Source organism: Dothidotthia symphoricarpi, assembly GCF_010015815.1.
Source record: "Dothidotthia symphoricarpi CBS 119687 unplaced genomic scaffold P153scaffold_1, whole genome shotgun sequence".
Classification (NCBI taxonomy): Eukaryota; Fungi; Ascomycota; class Dothideomycetes; order Pleosporales; family Dothidotthiaceae; genus Dothidotthia; species Dothidotthia symphoricarpi.
In genome coordinates, this window is record NW_022985008.1 from 414425 (window position 1) to 431514 (window position 17090).

The window sequence follows — 17090 nt, forward strand, 5'->3', positions numbered from 1 at the left end:
ACTAGCTGATCCTTAGTCAGCGCACATATTTCATCTCGCTTCGTGTCCGGTGTTCCTGCTCTTTACAACTAAATCCAAGGTGATTAAACGTCATACAAACGGCATAACACTCACTCGGCCGGCGCAAGCTGGCTGACGTGGGTGCTGCTGAAACGCTCCGGACACCTCACCACCCAGAGGAGACGAGACAAATATGATTGGCATAGTTGTATTGCTGCATCTCGCGATGTCGGCGCGCGTTGGCTGTACATGGGCAGCTGGGTGAAACCATCGAGTACAGCGTCTTGGCTTGGACTGTTGATGATGGTGGTCTTTGATGGCGCGTGTTCGTAGGTAGCAGTTTCAATACAACTCTCGCCTTCATGCGTTTCACCGTCCTGCTCCTCCACCGCTCCTCCCTCTTTCAGTGATGATAGCTGCCAAGGTAACTCCACATGTGCAAACGCGCCTTCCCTTACCCCACAGTTGCCTGTCTGCTATACGGATAAGGCTTCAAACAACCAACTAAGCCTCAACTTCTGGATCTCACCGTCAGGACAGTCACGTCACCAACTCACCCCTCCACTACACCGCCATACACCACGTGCCAAACGCTTAACGACGACCTCGCAATGGCTCCCAAGTTGCCAGCACTGTCAGCACCCATATCCAAAGACGGCAGCAGCAGTCCCGAGCTTGGAAGTCCCTCCAAAATGACCCAATATAATAAAAAGACAGGCCGCCCAATACGTCGGAGCGCCGGGAAGGTGAAAAAGGTGGCTGGCTACGTCGACTCTGCCACGCTCGAACAGCAGCTCGAAGAATTTGAGGCGGCTGAATTCTCCCCATTGACCTCTGGTGAGAGTGAAGACGAGGACGAGATGAACCATCGCGGCCGTGCGGATAAGTCAAGACGTAAGCGAAAGCGGAGCCCTTCGCCACCCTCTCCACGCCTTGATCCCATCATCTACGACCAGGAGCTAGACGAACTGACAGACAGTGAGTCGAATGGAGTGTTCCGCCACCAAACGCCTAAGAAGCCGCCTGTCACTCTGCAGTTCAACGTCCCGTTAGGTTTCCATGGACCACTCTTCGTCAAGCTGGATAGTTCTATGCTACAGGTCAACGAGGAAGGAGCACGACAAGACATGCGAAAAGGGCGGGCAAAGAAAGCCCGCATGACGACTCCAATACCTGACCGGACGACGACTCAAAGACGCCGCACAGGCTTTACCGACCTACCACCTGAATTGCGAAACACGGTCTATCGACATGTCTTTGTGCGCAAGAACCAGGACTTCAAGGTCTATCGGCGAGACAGAGAATCTGCAGGGACTCCACCAAGCATGTGTCAATCGGCCCAGTTCTTGAGGACGTGTAAGACGGTGCACAACGAAGGTTGTTCCATACTCTATGGCGAGAACACGTTCGTCTTCGACAGGTCTCAAGGCACCCGTGGGCCGTTCTACATCTCCGAGCCCAAGGAGATTGGCTATCAAGATGCACTCCAGTTTCTGAAGATGATGGGTGCGGAGAATCTGCAGTATCTGCGTGACCTCAAAATCTGCTTCGACGATGCTGCTCCGAAGGATACTACGTACGTCAGCTCCAACGAGGATCGTCGCTTCCTCAACGACGATGTGCTGATCAACTGCCTACGCCTCCTACGCAAGGCAAAACTACGCACACTTGCCTTGTGTTTCATCGGTCGTCGTACGCTCTGGGCATCGGACACCAAATTCCTGGGTTACCTCGAGCAGGTGAAGGTTGACGCGTTGATCAAATGGTCTCCAGGGAGGTACTTTGTGCAAGAGAGGATCGGTGAGCATATCTGGCGTACCTTGAAGGAGCAGATGGTCCGCCCGGAAAGCCTGTACGATACGAAATAAACTTGCGACGGACGATGGGCGACACCTTATGTTACATTCCTGTACCCAAATTTGCGCTACAGGTTTTCCAGTGTTCTTTCTACCAAAAGCACTCTTGGCGACTACTTCGACTTGGTTTCTGCTATTACGTCTACATACCTATTGTCAGTACCTTTCATGTTACCAGTTTCACATTTCACGATCAATGTTTTTTACAGTGTGTTCGGATGTTCTATGGGATATTGCAATCAACACCTTTATTGCTATTTAGACAGGATATTGGAAGGCTGGATGGGCGGAGCAAATGGGGCCGAATTCTGTCGAGCAGGAAAGCATCTTGCTTTACTTGTCTGTATTACTGAGTCGATATCGGTGGTTAATGCGGTATGTTACTCTGGTGTTTTCTTTTGATTGGGAGTTGATATCTAAATGGAGAGCATATATTGTCACGTGCACATAACATCCCAGTTGCGAACACGTAGAGCCATACACTTCAATAACGCGAGTCTGCGTTTGAGGTGATCACTTCACCCAAAACATTGACGTGTTCACTGCTTGATTCATCATCTCTATCAGTTCGTGCTTCACGGCGGTACTTGATGTTGAAGTGTTCGGTTTGGCCTTCCATGATCTCGCAGCGTTCGCAGTGGCACGACCCACCAACACTTTCGACTTCACGTTCAACAATCATGTCGAACGCAGCATCTTCGCGCATACATGGTTATAAATGGTCGTATCTCACTCCTTGAAGTTAATCATCTTCTTAATTCTTCTCTCGCTCATCATTACAGGCCCTCGAATTTAGACCCTCGTCCAGCAATCACTGCTATAGCGCTGTACTTGAGCCCCTGAATTCCGAATTTCAATATTCTCTCCTCACTCTCCCTCTCCATGTCCGGCGGCCCTCCCCTCGGCCAACCCTGGTGCGCAAACGTCGGCAACAACCCCAACATCAACCGCGACCCCCCACCCCCGCCCCTAAACGTCGTCCAAGGCGCTCCCCCCGCCGCCTACGGCCAGCCAGCCCACCAAGTCATCGAGCACCACCACCAAGCCCCCATCTACGGGCCCCCAGTCCCCATCGGCATCGGCGGTCCGCCCATCGGCCTCGCGCCTGCATTCGGATTCGCCCAGCCATTCGGCGTAGGCGTAGGCTTAGGTATGCTCCCACCGCCCATGGGCATCATGGACCCCTTCATGTACGGCGGCGGCGGCGGCGGTCCTCTCGCGCCGATCCGCGCTGGCAACTTTCTCCCAGGCGCTCACGGCGGCATAGGGTTCGGGCTTCACGCGGGGGGCATGCCGTTTCCGCCGCCGCCGCCGGGCGCGCTGGCCGGGGGTGTTGTCCCAGCGTTTGCTCCTGCGGCGCCGCTGTGGGCTCCGGGCGGGGGTCTGGCGTTTGGCAATGTGCCTGCGGGTATTGGTGGTGGCATGATGGGAGGCATGATGATGCCGGGGATGATGATGGGCGGAGGGGGCATGTATCCACACGACCGGCCAGCGCCCATGTTTGTCGACGGTAATGGCGGTCCGCCTGCCCAGCCAGAGCAGGGCGAAATCACGGCCATCGCCGGTGGAGTCGCGCCGGGCATCACGCTCGTTGAGTCTGCGGAGCACACTATCGTCGTGCAGGTTAAGGGCAACGTGTGTCCGTGGCTATCACCGGGCGCCCAGTTCCCCGTCGAGCGGTTCCAGATGGCGAGTACCACGGGGCTGAACCGCCTCATCCAGGTGTGTAACAATGGTGCGCCGGCTGACGACTGTGAGAATATGGCGGTTACGGAGTGTATTGAGCTGGGAAATGGGCTGTGGGAGAAGGGCCAGACGTTCAAGTACAACGATGCGGTTTCGAGGGTGTTGACGTTGAAGGATGCTGGGTGGGATAATAAGAGGAATCGGCAAGGGGGCCAGAGTCTGCATCTTTGGTCGCATAGGATTTAAGGTGTGATGTGAGTATTTTGGGTCGGGGCGCGGAGAGAGAAGAGGTGTTGATGCTTTGGATGCGACTGCGATTGCGTGAGTGTCGAAGACCAGGGTGTGTTCTGATCATCGTGTACCTGCTTTTGTTTACTGAAGTAGCGTTCCATGTTTACTCTGATGGCGAATTTGGATGCAAGGCCATGGCATCATATCTAGTTTAGTACATTTCACGACGGTGCACCCTGCAAGCATCGAACCAGATAGAACGACACATCAATACACTATCCAACCATACATACAAGACCCTCCCTTCTCTCCATCTATGCGACTTCTCCAGCCGTCGCAGTCGAAGTCTGTGGCACCCCCCCTCTTTTCTTCTTCCCGCCACCCAACTTCTGCCACAATCTCCCCAGCCACCTTTCCTTGACCATCTTCAACACCACGTAAGCGAGGAACCTGTACACAATTGCACAGATCCCCAAAGCCATGAGGTACGTCTCTGGATCTTTGTCGAGCTTGTACAGCTCGAGGACCTGCTGTCCCGTCGTAATGGGACATTGGCCGTTGATCTCCTGCCAGTCTTCGCATGTAAAGCGCTGGTTGCGCATCGTGTACGGCGCCATGTTACCAATAGCCCACTTGATGGGTGAGAGGTGATTGAAAGCCTGCAGGAAGCTGGGGATACTGAGAGAAAGCACGCCACCTATTTCTCCGTGTTAATAGTTAGGGTAGAGATGGGGGTTTGGTGGGAAACTTACCCATAACTTGCGCGACGCTGAGTAGGAGCGACATGCAGTTGACGGAAAACCCAGTGTGCGTGAACAATGTGTTGAACGCGATACCCAGGCTCTCGCCACAGCTTGTGATGCAGAACGCGTTGAAGACGATGATGAAGAACGTCTGCGCATCGCGTTCTAGTCCGCAAGCTAGGACGGTGAGAATGGAGAATATAAGGCAGCTGAGGATTTCAAAGGGTGTCGTGATGGAAATGTACGTGAGATAGAATGCCTCGACGCCGTAGATACGGTCGTCGTAGTCGCGGTAGAAGACATCTCTTTCCAAGGGATACGTTGCAATATTGTTGAGCACTACTCGCGGTCAGTATATTTTCTGCTTTGAACTGTGCGAGGTTGGGGGAGGACTGGCTTACTTCCAACGAAATACAGTGGTCCAATCTCAATTAGAAACCCCATCCTATTCTGGATAGCAAAGTAATCATTCTTCAGCGGCGCGAAGAACAACGCCATCACGAGTCCCAACCCGACAACTTGCATGATTCTAGCAATGACTAAGTCTGGCTGGCGGAAGAAGTTCTTCGTGGCACGTCTGATTAGAATGGAGTAGGCCGCTGCAAACGATGTAGGTTCTCGAGCCATGCTTCCTAGCTCTGCTGGTGTGGTGATCGAGCCAGTTCGAGCGCTTGTAAATTTATCGGGATTCCAGGATTCGACAAGGCTGCGCACCTTGGCTCTACTAGCTGCTTCTCGGGACTCGTGTTGGAGGTCGACAGTGATGAGATCCAGCGCAAAATCTGCGGGGTTGATGTGACGGGGACATTCGTGGCCTTGGCTGGCGAAGTGAGGCAGCATATCGTGAGCTGGACCGGCGTATACGGGAGAGCCACCACGAGCCAGTAGTAAGATGTTGCCGAAATGAGCGAAGAGATCCGATCTCGGTTGGTGGATGGTCACAACCAGGGTGCGTCCTTCGAAGGATAGGCCGCGAAGCACGTCCATGATTGACAATGCTGTGAAGGCATCCTGACGAGGTTAGCTGATGCCCTTGAGTTTGAAATCGTGGACTTACAAGCCCACTTAGGGGTTCGTCAAGGAGTAGAACGCGTGGTTCGGTGAGAATTTGCACAGCGATCGTTACTCTTCGTTTCTCGCCACCACTAATGCCTTTGATGAGATCATTGCCGACGATGTTTGAAGCGCAATCTTTGAGTCCCTAAGACGTTGCTTGTTAGTCGCCGAGGGTTGATACAAGTCAACATGTAATACGTATAACTTACCATCTTTAACAATATTTCCTCTGCTCTTTGGATCTTCTGCTTCTTGGACATCCATTTTGGCAGACGCAGACCCGCAGCATAGCGTAATGTCTCGCGAACAGTGAGAGATGGCATGAGTGCATCATCGTCTTGCGTTACGAACGAACAGATGGAGTGTACAACATCCTCCGATGGTACCAGACCGTTGAATGCCATGGTACCGTACTGCTTGTATCGAGTTGAGATATTGTCTTTCAGTCTGCCAGCCATGCTGTTTAACAAGGACGTCTTTCCCGATCCAGAAGGGCCCATAATGACGTTCAACATCCCAGGCTGGAACTCGGCTGTGAGTGGTTCTAGAATCTTTTTGGTCGTTCGTGTCCGTAAGGTGCGCTTCTCAATGTCCATGCCGTAACGGTCCAGTTTTATGGTGATCGTTCTTACGTCGCCGGAAGGCCGTTCACTCATTTTCTCTTTGCCAGCAGAAGCATCCATGTCTGATGGTCTAGCTCGCGCCATAACCAATTCCACACTCCAAAATTTGAGTAGTAGTCCGGCTCCAATGTAGAAGGCAATAGCGAAACCAAAAAGGGCAAGGATTGGCCTCCATACCCAGTTGTCAGGAAAACCGAGCGAGTCGAGGATGAATTCTCCGGTGTACTCTTTACAAAGCGGGTTCGAAGCACCACCTTCGTAAGGGCAGTCGTAGAGACGGCCCGTGAACTCGTTGGCGCAAAGGGCCCCGAAAGCATAAAACTGTAGTGTTGTCAGCTGGTGCACTGAATCGGTACACGCTTTCCATTCCAACACTGGGCGATGAAGCCCACTGAAGATATACTGCGTGGACTTCACCCTAGCAACTATGGGTCTCTAAGAACGAATGTAACCAAACTTACGACATAGGCCATCCACTTAGTCCATCGTACATATATGGGTATCGTGTTAGATTGAATGAAGTATCCGCACGCCATTGATTGTAACGTGTACGCGAGGTTCGCCACCAGACTCGCTCCGGCAAAGTTTCTGGAGATTGCCACGCATGCCATTGCGAAGCAGACAGCGATGTACTGCTCCAACAACATGATACTGAAGAACGTAAAGAATTCACCAGCATCGGCGCGGAAGCCAGCCATGAAGTAGTAGATGATCGAGAAGATGAGTGGGACTGGAATATCCTCGATGAAGAAGCGAGCTAACCTCCTTGAGATCAGAAAAGCAGGTATACTGACAATGCCTTGTCGCGATTCTTCGTCAAAGACTTGAATATCAGTCGTGAGTCGATATGTCTCGTAGAGAAGGATCAGATAACCCTGTAGGGCAGATGCATTGTAAAGTGCACCTTGACGGGAACGGATACCGGATAAAGAGCCGTCGAGGTTTAGAAAGATCCAACCTGTGATGACTGACATGCCGATCGCCTCTATAAGACTACCAAACATACCCATAGGATCGCGGATGGTTACGGTCCAAGTTCGCGCTGTAAGCACACGAACTTGATGGAGAAGAGAAGTGTGTCTTGCTCTCACTGGTTCTTTCCGCAGACTTAAATCACCTGTCGAAGCTATCATTTGCGTATTCTTCTCAATTGAGCGTTTTTCAGTGTGTTCTCTCCATGCCGCTTTGATGCGATCCACACGTTGTTGAGCAATACATTCCGCTTCCTCGCTCCGATTATCGACGCTGACTACGTCAATCAAGTACTCCGCTGGATTCGTAAACGCTGGCATCTCGTAGCCAAGGTTTGCAAAGTATGGAAGGCAGTCTTTGGCGCTCCCAGCGTACGCAGGATTACCTCTAGTCAGGAGGATTATGTTGTCGAACATACTCCAAATCTCAGATCGAGGTTGGTGAACTATATTGGTCAGCAGATGGGACTTGAAAGAGTAGTATTCAGCATACTTGTGACGATTATGGTTCTTCCTTTCCTAGCAAGATTCTGTAAAGTCTTGATGACCTGGTAAGCGCTCGTGGAGTCAAGACCGGCTACAAGGCGTGAGCAAGAAAAGCAAGCAAATTATGATGTAGCTTACTAGTTGGTTCATCAAGCCAAAGTAGGCTTGGGTTCGATAGAAGCTGGAAATGTTCAGCAGTTCGTTCCCCAACCCAATCCTGGATCTGCTTACTTGAACACCCAAACTGGTTCTCCTTTTCTCTCCACCGCTACAGCCTTTGTGTGCATGATTTCCAATCCTTGTATCCGCAGCTTCCTTCAAGCTAAGGATTTTGTTCAGCACTCTGTAGCCAAGATGATACTCGGCCAAGAGCCTCACCTTAGTTCTAGAATGACTTCTTCCACGAGCTGCTTCCTCTCTTCCTGACTAACCGATGACGGCAAGCGTAGTTGCGCAGCATACGTCAAAGTCTCTCGAACAGTCAGCGTTGGTATAAGGATATCCTGCTGAATAACGTAGGCACTCCGTATTCGCGATGCATCTTCGCTATCATTGGAAATCGTACGGCCAGAGGTGGTTAGTCTATTGCCTTTTAGGCGTCCACTCATCTGATTCAGCAACGATGTTTTCCCGCTTCCACTCCCTCCTATTATGGCTGTGAGGGTTCCACTTGGTAGATCGGCCGATACATCGTCGAGTATCTTCTTGACGCGATTAGGGCTCGGTACACCTTTCTTCTTCGAGAACAGCAGGCCAAGCGCATTGGGTGATTCATCGACAGAAACCGAGAGGTGCTCGAGCCGTACGGAGACAGGATCGACTGCGTGCAGAGAAATGGCGTTGTCGTTGTGTGGCGAGCGAATCGAATGTGGCGTGTCGCGATCTAACGAAACCTCGACCTGCGATGGAACACTACATTTCAAGATCTGCTCTGTATCGTGATCCGCTGCTTCTGTCCGGGCCTGGCTCTTCTCTGATGGCTCCATGCTGGTCAATGTGAATACGGAAGCTCCATGTCGAGTGAGTAGAAGAGGAGGAGATTTTGACAGTCAGCTCAAGCAAATTGTTTCACCGCGAGGCTCTCATAGCAGGCAATGCAGATGCGCAGTCTAAGCTGTATCAGGCCGTGCCTCGCTTGCCAACCGATGCGGGTTGCATGATCTTGGCTGCCCTTGTTCTTTTTGGGAGGCTGAGCTGTTTGCTCAGGACATATTCGCAATCAACTGAACATGACGAGAGCAGTGCTGTCGCCCGTTTGGCATGAGTGAGACCTACTAAAACAGAAGCTATAGCGAAGCAAGCGCAGCAACGATAACTCTTACACGCGTGACGCAATCCTAGGATATGTGGGGGCCGTTTACAATGCCAAGTTCCAACGGCTCGCGTAAAGATTGTCATCTCCATCTGACGCGACCTCGGGACGATTCACCTACTCGGGTTCTAAGGGTTATCTTGTCGAAGTTGGGAGAACTTATCCATCCGAAGAAATCGACATTCAACCCCTCATAAAGTCTATGCAGCTACCGATGACCTGGACTCAACTCTGGTTCGAGAAAAAAGCGAAAGCCCGCATTACTCTGCTCTTTTGAAACAATCCTCCAGCATGTGATCGTCGTCTCGGGACACGGCGATCCGAGTCCAAAGCGAATGCGAGCCTTTGAATAACATCCTGCCTATCACCTATCTATCATTAACATGATCTGTGATACCTACCAGCTTGAGACGTTTCCAAACAAGATCAAAATGATTTAGAATCGATATATATTACGAGCGAGTGTTGCTCGCATGCATACTTCCTACGACCCTGTTAGATGTACCTGCTCCACCAATCACGAAGCATACTGACTTCCAACTTGCAAGAACAGGGCTTGTGAGTTGGTTCGAGACAACCGTTGTCTTCGGTATTGCAAATTCCAAAGAGCGCCGTGACAGGATAGGCTGGAACATATTCAAGACCACTCAATCTTGAAACTTACTTGGTACGGATAGATTCATTAGATCATGCTATGATCTCGAGGACAATCTTGTTAGGCATCCCATGATGCGGCACATGTGAGCTTCCTCATGTGCTGGAACAACTCTCCGACTTTTGGTGCAACATCGGAGCACACCAAATATATAAGTACCAGATGCTGACGACATGACATAGAAACCCTGACCTCTTACAGAGAGGAACCGATTATGTACCCAGGGGGCTCCATAACTTTAATCCTCTTCGCTAGCATGAGAGCGGAAAAGACGCAATCATACATACAAAAGTAGCTAATCTGAGACTTATACTTCAAGTGTGGGCGAGCAGACTCTTCCAGAAGCGGACTTTACGGTTCAGGAAGCCGCCCAAGCCACTACACACCCCTAAGACGATCCAACGTCGACATGTAAAGCTATGCGGTGGCGTTTATGGGTCACGTCTACTTGGTCGTGAAGCCACGTTTTCCAATATCCAGCTTTTGCCTATTCAAAACACGACCGGTCGCCCTCCACCGGCTCTGGGCCTCTAGACCCTACTTCTGAAGGCGCTATTTAGAGTTTCTCTTTCGAGTCACAACCACGGCTCTCTGGACCGAGTTGTGCAAAAGCCGGTAAGAACGTGCCAGCTGCAGGGGCGTTCATATCGGCGCTTCCAGATGATCATGTTCGCATTCAGTCAACTACGATCATCGTTGCGCCAAGATAGTGGCTGTTGCTGACATCGGTGTATACCCAACGGTGAAGCATCACACTCACACTGCGCCTTGGATCTGGCGTCATGGATTGCGTTATCTAGTCGACTGACAGGCTGTGACCAGACGCAGGCACCACATAGTCGTATGACTCTTATCCTTTTTCATGGTTTAGTGTATGCAGCAGGTTTCTTTTGGAAGTTTACCAAGGTTGTTTTCTACGAGGGCTTAACGGCAAGTCACGAGACGAAAAGTTGGTGCGGTGTGAGAGTGTGGAGGCTTTTGCGTGACCGATGTGAGATTTTGGGGCGTTTGAGTCAAAATGCTCTAACAGTCAATAGCTTGCTTACCGGAGCGTCCGGATTTCATGAGGATCTTGGATACCTAACGGGAAGAAGTGAAAATCAACGGTCGGCACGTGCATACGATCGTAAGGAAATCTGGCCCATTCTTCGCACACGCTGCCTTCCTAGTCAATATCTCTAGCGGCGTGATGACTTCTGCATCGGCTTAAAACCGTGTATTTTCGGATTGCGGACTCGACTAGACTCACTACTGGGTACCATCGAGTAGACTTCAAACTCCCCGATGTACCTTCAATTCGTCAGCGCCGTTCGCTATGATAAACCCGAGCATTGTGATGCATATAATTGCTTTTGAGGCGTTCATGGATCTCTGAAACGTCTACAAACACAACCACCTGTTCGCCCAGGAGTACTTACCGACATAATCTGGGAACCCCTTTAGACTATCCGCAGTCCCTGATTTACATTGTCCTTCAGGCTAAGTACCCGTCCATCGTGATAACCCCGTCAGCTTGCTGATAGTGCCCCTTGGCCCTGTATTTTAGTACAAGTCTCCGTGCTTTTGGGTACATCAACTAGGTACCCTGCAAAGCATGGTATTCCTCGTCTGATTAGCGTTTACGACATCTCTCAGGGAGAAGGGCCGAGTGTTATGAAGCCACGCAATGCATTGCCCTGGCGCGTCATGATGGGCGCGCATCAGCAATATCCGTCGGCCGAGGGTGTAGAACGTAGTATTTCGATCCGCGCTGCGGCGGTGCTTCATCTAGACAGTTACCGTTGGTGTGGAGAGCAGATAGGCAACCCGGCAAATTTATGGAGTTGTGGGCCAAGTGGGAGAGCCACTTTGATTAGACATCTGCGAGAAGCAACCAATCACACAACAGAAGCTGTGGCTCATCGTGGCTTTGCCAATTTTTCTGTCGGACTTTCCAGAGAGTCGGTGCAGCGAGAAGTGGTGCGATACTTGCTTGAAGCCCCAAATAAACGTTTGGGAAACATCCAATGTCTTGCTTTGCCTGGAATCCCCCACGAACGACGTGGACCATGGGACGATCGATCAACGGCACTTTGCGTCGGAGAAAGACCTCAATAGCCGTGTAGTTGGTATCCGGCCCCGATATTTCAGGTTCAACCCATGTACTTTTTTTGGGTCGAGAAATCGAGCGATGTAATGCGCTCCAGACCAACTACAGCTCGCGATCGAGATTCAGGATTGGAGGATAAACCTGCATCCCCGCCTCCACTTGTGAAGCTACACGTCCGTGCTTCTGCACTCCCCACTTGTCAGTGTCACCCGAAGTCGATCGCTTCACCCCTGCACAAACTTTAAACTCTGGAACGCAGCGGAAGCGTCGCCCGCGAAGGAGTGCGCATGCTGAATCGTTTGATACATGCCGCAAGAGCTGAACTATCCACCTAAGCATGTGTACGTACGTGTCCAACGCGTGAGAATGAATGTCAACAAGTAAATCCTCCAGCCTTATCTCCGATGCGATGATGCAATGCACAAGTGTCGCTATGCCATGTGTACAAATTTGCCTGGCCCAATGCATGGTGTATGTGTAAGATCGAGGCAACCGCCAATGAAACGCTATACAGGGATAGGAGAATGTTGTTGCTGGGAAAACCGTGTGGAGTGAAAACGAAGTAGATGCAGGAGAAATCCGTCAATCCACCCTATGAGCCCGCGAGAAAAGTTGTGCCTACCCAGTGTACTCCAGTGTTCCGTCTGTTGGTGCGGAAGAGAGGCATGCACGTATGCAATGCAGTCTCCGTAGAACACTCTGCAGATACCCATCATTTTACACCCATGTCAGGCAACCGCCGATGATAGCAAACAGACCAGGAAAATTTCGATGAAACGCCAAACGTAAAAATCAAGTAGAGAGATTGTGCCAACAATGGCGTCGTGTACGCATTGCTCAACCCCAGCTTTTGTCAAGTCGCGAGAAAGTCCCACCCTTTCGCGTTGATGATCTTCTCCCAGTCCCAGCTCTCTCCATCCCCGGCATCCATGAGCTTCCAGATATCGTCAACAACTTCTTTTGCAAAGCCAATGTTCCCGAGGCCGGTGCAGGCTATCAGACCTGTGAACGCGCGGTTGATCTGTATGCGTTGCTCCTCTTCGAATGCCGCGCATCCAATCAGGAATAAGGGAAGGAGTACGTTGCTCTGGATCCACCCTTCTGCAGGGAGCTCGTTAATGTATCGTATACCATCGTCCACAGCGCTCTTAATATAGGGGTGCGGTTTGGAATCTTTTGTTGTACGGTAGAGATACACCCAGGTTGCTTGTCGGTATAACATGGAGATAGTGTAACGGGGTGTGCCGCGCTCTTGTGGACAGACCCAGCCGCGTAAACCAGTATCGATGGCGTGGGCGGCGAGAAGGGCCTCGTAGTCCATGTTCGGCTCGAGCTTCTCGTCTATGCGTGCGCGCAGTCGTCGTCGTAGATTGCTAATCTTGGAAATGAATCCAAAGAGACCATCTGACACACCAATCAATCCAGCTGTTTCTGGATTGATCTTAAAAGGAAGATTGAAATTCTCCATCATAGGCACGTCAGTACCATCCATGGAGGTGATTTGGCTGGCGATCCAGTGGTAGTAGAAAAACTCGTCGAAAAGTGACTGGAATTCCGGATTGGAGGATTTTTGGTTCATGGCAATCTGTTTCGCAGCGATCATGTGCATCCTGTACTCGCCAGATGTGTTCCCGTCGCAGATGGAGTGGAGGAGATGAAGCAATATCTGGGCGACATTAGAGTCTTCGTACACCATGACACCGCCTTCGCCAGCTTTCTGTCGCTCGAGATCATGCTTGAGTAATGTCAAGGCTTTGCCTCGATGAAAGGCCTGTCTATCTTCGTACTCTTGTGATGGGGTCACGGAATACATGTGCGAAGCAGAGAGGCATAACACGGAATGCATCAAGCCTTGGTGCTGCAGAGCCATCGGTAAAAGTATCCGGGTGAAAGGATTCGTCACTCGGTCTCCGTGTAAGCTGAGAACAGCACTGGCCCTGCTGACGAAGTGCTGTAAGAGGTTACGGTCAAGATCGCTTTCGACCCCTTCCATAAGAGGAGGTAGGTCGAATCTGACCTCTGAGCTGCGTTTCCGAGCTGTGCTGTGTGAGCGTGGGGCATAGGTTGATGCAGGGAACGCCAACCTTCTGCTGCTCGTTCTCTTCCGCTCTTCCAGATCTCGACAGGTTTGTATCCCTCACAGTGGATGTTGTTCTTCTGACACGAAAGACCTGGAATACGTCAGCTATGTACAACAAGTGAGATTGCAGGTGCAAATACAGAATGGTTTTGTTTCGTCGCACTTCTTTTTCCGTTTGCGACATGTTGTGCAACCTGTCTTCGACCGCGCCTTTGCCTGCTTTGTGAGGGTTGTAGGGGATCGAGGAGGATGTATCCTTGGCCGACCACGGGCGCGTCTTATCCGAACAGGCTCTGTTGGGGATATGGGAGATTCATCGTCGAGTGGCTCCTCTTTGACATCTGCTAGTTCGAGTTCTGCTTCTTCAACCTTTGGTATGACTTCGCTGGAGCCTAGTCGAGACTCGTATTGTGACTCTGATCGTGTGTCTGAGTTGGAGAAGATGTTCGAGTCGAATATAGGTGTAGTGTTGGGAGAGTCGCTGGCGGATGACATTGACGGTTGTGGAGAAGAGCTGGTGCTCAAACGAGCGCGCCCTCCTGGCGGCGAATAGCCGAATGAAGTGCTTGAGTTCATTCGGATTGTTGATGAGAAACCTCGGCGGTTGCAGGTATCAAGACCTAGACATTGAACGGTGCAAACAGGATAAAAACTACAACTGGACTGTTTGAATAAAGTCTGAGCTGCGTCCAGTGGTGATAGCTATCGTCTTGTGCGATAATTGTTCGCTGCAAGACACGAAGGGGCAGATTGTGGAACGAGCTTGCCGGCCCTGTCGTCAGAAATAGGTATACTATCGGATGAAGACCCACGTCGTGTACTTCTGATGTCTCGAGATCGCGCGGTATGTTGCGTGAGAGCGGGGAATATGGCTTAGCGAGTTGCGCAACGGCAGCAACCAATCAAGGTTGGTGGAACGAACCCCTATGCTGCGACTTCCCGATGAACGGCTGGCTAGGGCGAACAGTGGCGGGCAAAAGCAGAAGTGAAATTGATCGGCCGAAGTCGAGAGGCGGGTGTCGTGGGTGGTCGAGGTTGGCAGCAGACGGCGACAGGAGATTTGAGTGGTGCGACCGTGCGGATGAGGGAAGAGACGTACGAGGGTAACCTACCCTTGTAACGAGTGGGGAAGTTATACTACTTGGATGACTAGGGTCTAGGTATTAGAGGGTTGGTGCGGATGTGCAGGAGAAGTAAGCCGGTTGCGGTTGAGGCAAGGTTGTACAGTAATGATGTGGATGGAGACGAGAGGATATAGTAAGTTCGAGTAGCGTCGCTGCAAAGACGAACAATTCGCCTTACTTCACCTATGGAAGATGACCCTAGAAATACTTCCCCACTTTGACCAGCGCACCGGGCCGCCGTCTACTTAAAGCAGGGAGCAGACCGAAGCTTGCAGTCAAGCACTGAGCACGCAAAGGACTGTGTTGACGGCAGCTTTCCAAGCATCGAGAGCGGCAGTTGGCTTCAAAAAAGGGTGCCAGCGTGAACGCTACGGAAGCTGCAAACTCTCAAGAACGATGAGAGGCGTTGCTAGTCCTTGGCTGCTATCCGCTGTGCATAAATCGCTTTGCACCGGCTTCATCTCATAGCCTGCCATCCACCCAGCTTCTGGGATCTCGTTGGCAAGCATGTCTGAGCATCGAAGCTGGTGACCCAAGATAAACGGTGAGAGCAACACAAAGCGCGAAAGCTGTAGTTGTCCTCAGCAGTCTGATGGGTATTGTGATCAGCCAGTTAATGACAGCCCAGGTCAATCCATGCTGGTGAGCCTGTTCTATCTCGTTGACGACCACAACACAATCCATCAGCACAAGGCCGCGTACACCAATGACTAGTGCGTAACGCCGATTCTGAGGCGTCCCTAGTTGATGATCAGTCACACAGTCAGAACAACACGAGCAGCGTGTAGTACGCATTTTGTCTGTATTACGTATGACCTCACGACAATGCCCATGCCTTCCGGATCCTATCAGAGTGGCAACACCCAAAGAACAGGTGAGCTTAAGCGAACACGACAGATGAGAGATGACGAAGATAGAATACCAGCCGTGTCGAACGTTTCGGGGGAAGCCACTTTACAGGGGTCGCAGGCCCCGTAGATCTTCACAATTCGTACCCCTGGTCTGTCCGGCGAGATAACGGCCTGTCGAAGTTTGATCGAGAGGTCAGCAAATGCAGCCAATTACAAAATGATTTACCTTAAATCGAAGGGTGCTTGTTTGCGCCTGGCAGCCTTAACAACATTAGAATCATGTTTCTGTCAAGATGTAAGGCTGGTTTTACCGAGCAACACTCATTTAACCACATGAACAACAACCGATTTGCGAGGGGAACTTACTTCTTCCGAGGTGTCTTCGTATGTTACGTTGCATGGAGCATGTGTTTGTGTTGTGGTTCTGGTTTGCGGGCGGAGCGGGACGGATTGATGGAGTTAGGAAGCACGCTCCCGACACTCTCGGCATGAACCGAGAAACTCAGTACGCGGAGACAAGGTTTTGTCTCGTGCTTTCCACATGGACTCTGTGATTGACGCTTTTTTACGTGCACAGTGCAAGTTTCCCCCTATTCGAGGTCTGTATACGAGTTGTCTGGAAAGCGTTTTACCATTGAAACCATATCGAATCCGCCACCGGCTGATCGTGAATGAGACGATAACATTCAGTAAATCACCATGATTCGGCGGGTGAACGGCTCATCTTTGGATCCCCTCTCTGTGATGTGGAGCTAGATCCCTGCGCTATCACGAATGATGCGGTTTCGGACTGGCAAACGATCTATCATGGGACAACGGCCCACCAGATGACGATTATCATGATTCATGCTGTTTTCAATAAACAGATCTTGTTATTCTGCAAACCAAGTGTTGTTGATGCTTGGGGTGGATGTGCCTGCAGACTACTGACAGAAGCGGGTAAAGTGAATGACCTACATTAGCCCGTTATTGTCGTATGAACAAAACGGCGGAAGTCAAATCCCACCGAAAGTGGAGACGCGCGAAGTGTGACTTGCATATTTTAGCGACATGACCTGGCGCGTGCTTGCTTGGAGCCTTTGCGCCGTCTCATTTGCCAACAGCAGTCGACACTGCAGGTGGCTGCATGCATCGATTGTTGAGCCCTCAATAATAGAGCTGCTCGAGCTACCTGCCGATCTTCTTCCAAGCTAACAGGCGAGGATCAACTGTCGAAGCAGCCCACAGCGTCTTCAAACCTGGCCAGATCAGAGCATCTACTATCCAGCCGAAGGAGAGACTCTTTTGTCGTCCTTGCGACACTCCGTGTTTGTAGAATGGCCAGGAT

The 17090-nt window shown here is 51.1% G+C and overlaps 5 protein-coding genes across 5 annotated transcripts; 2 read left to right on the forward strand and 3 right to left on the reverse strand.

Annotated features, from left to right (window-relative positions):
• Nucleotides 1-611: 611 nt before the first annotated feature.
• P153DRAFT_380307 (uncharacterized protein) lies at nt 612-1868 on the forward strand (the record flags this gene model as incomplete). Its single annotated transcript, XM_033669922.1, has 1 exon — nt 612-1868. One exon carries the CDS (start codon nt 612-614, stop codon nt 1866-1868), a length of 1257 nt encoding a protein of 418 aa, XP_033528876.1.
• A 1406-nt stretch (nt 1869-3274) lies between these two features.
• Nucleotides 3275-4017, forward strand: P153DRAFT_362256 (uncharacterized protein). The gene has a single exon (XM_033667090.1). It carries the CDS (start codon nt 3312-3314, stop codon nt 3786-3788), a length of 477 nt encoding a protein of 158 aa, XP_033528877.1. The 5' UTR covers nt 3275-3311; the 3' UTR covers nt 3789-4017.
• A 70-nt stretch (nt 4018-4087) lies between these two features.
• Nucleotides 4088-8638, reverse strand: P153DRAFT_380309 (ABC transporter-like protein; the record flags this gene model as incomplete). The annotated part of the gene is made up of 10 exons (XM_033669923.1): nt 4088-4470; nt 4526-4855; nt 4918-5527; nt 5574-5717; nt 5782-6516; nt 6657-7612; nt 7660-7743; nt 7791-7833; nt 7884-7974; nt 8031-8638. The coding sequence occupies 10 exons, from the start codon at nt 8636-8638 to the stop codon at nt 4088-4090; spliced, it is 3984 nt and encodes a 1327-aa protein (XP_033528878.1).
• A 3125-nt stretch (nt 8639-11763) lies between these two features.
• P153DRAFT_2855 (uncharacterized protein) lies at nt 11764-12369 on the reverse strand. The gene has a single exon (XM_033663401.1). It carries the CDS (start codon nt 12174-12176, stop codon nt 11811-11813), a length of 366 nt encoding a protein of 121 aa, XP_033528879.1. The 5' UTR covers nt 12177-12369; the 3' UTR covers nt 11764-11810.
• A 192-nt stretch (nt 12370-12561) lies between these two features.
• On the reverse strand, nt 12562-14364 carry P153DRAFT_279102 (uncharacterized protein; the record flags this gene model as incomplete). Its single annotated transcript, XM_033662997.1, has 3 exons — nt 12562-13745; nt 13787-13879; nt 13929-14364. The coding sequence occupies 3 exons, from the start codon at nt 14362-14364 to the stop codon at nt 12562-12564; spliced, it is 1713 nt and encodes a 570-aa protein (XP_033528880.1).
• Nucleotides 14365-17090: the final 2726 nt, after the last annotated feature.

Excerpts from the sequence above, each read along its gene's own strand:
- P153DRAFT_2855 (XM_033663401.1), bottom strand. The coding sequence starts at position 12,176 with ATGCATTGGGCCAGGCAAATTTGTACACATGGCATAGCGACACTTGTG.
- P153DRAFT_362256 (XM_033667090.1), top strand. The coding sequence starts at position 3,312 with ATGGGCGGAGGGGGCATGTATCCACACGACCGGCCAGCGCCCATGTTT.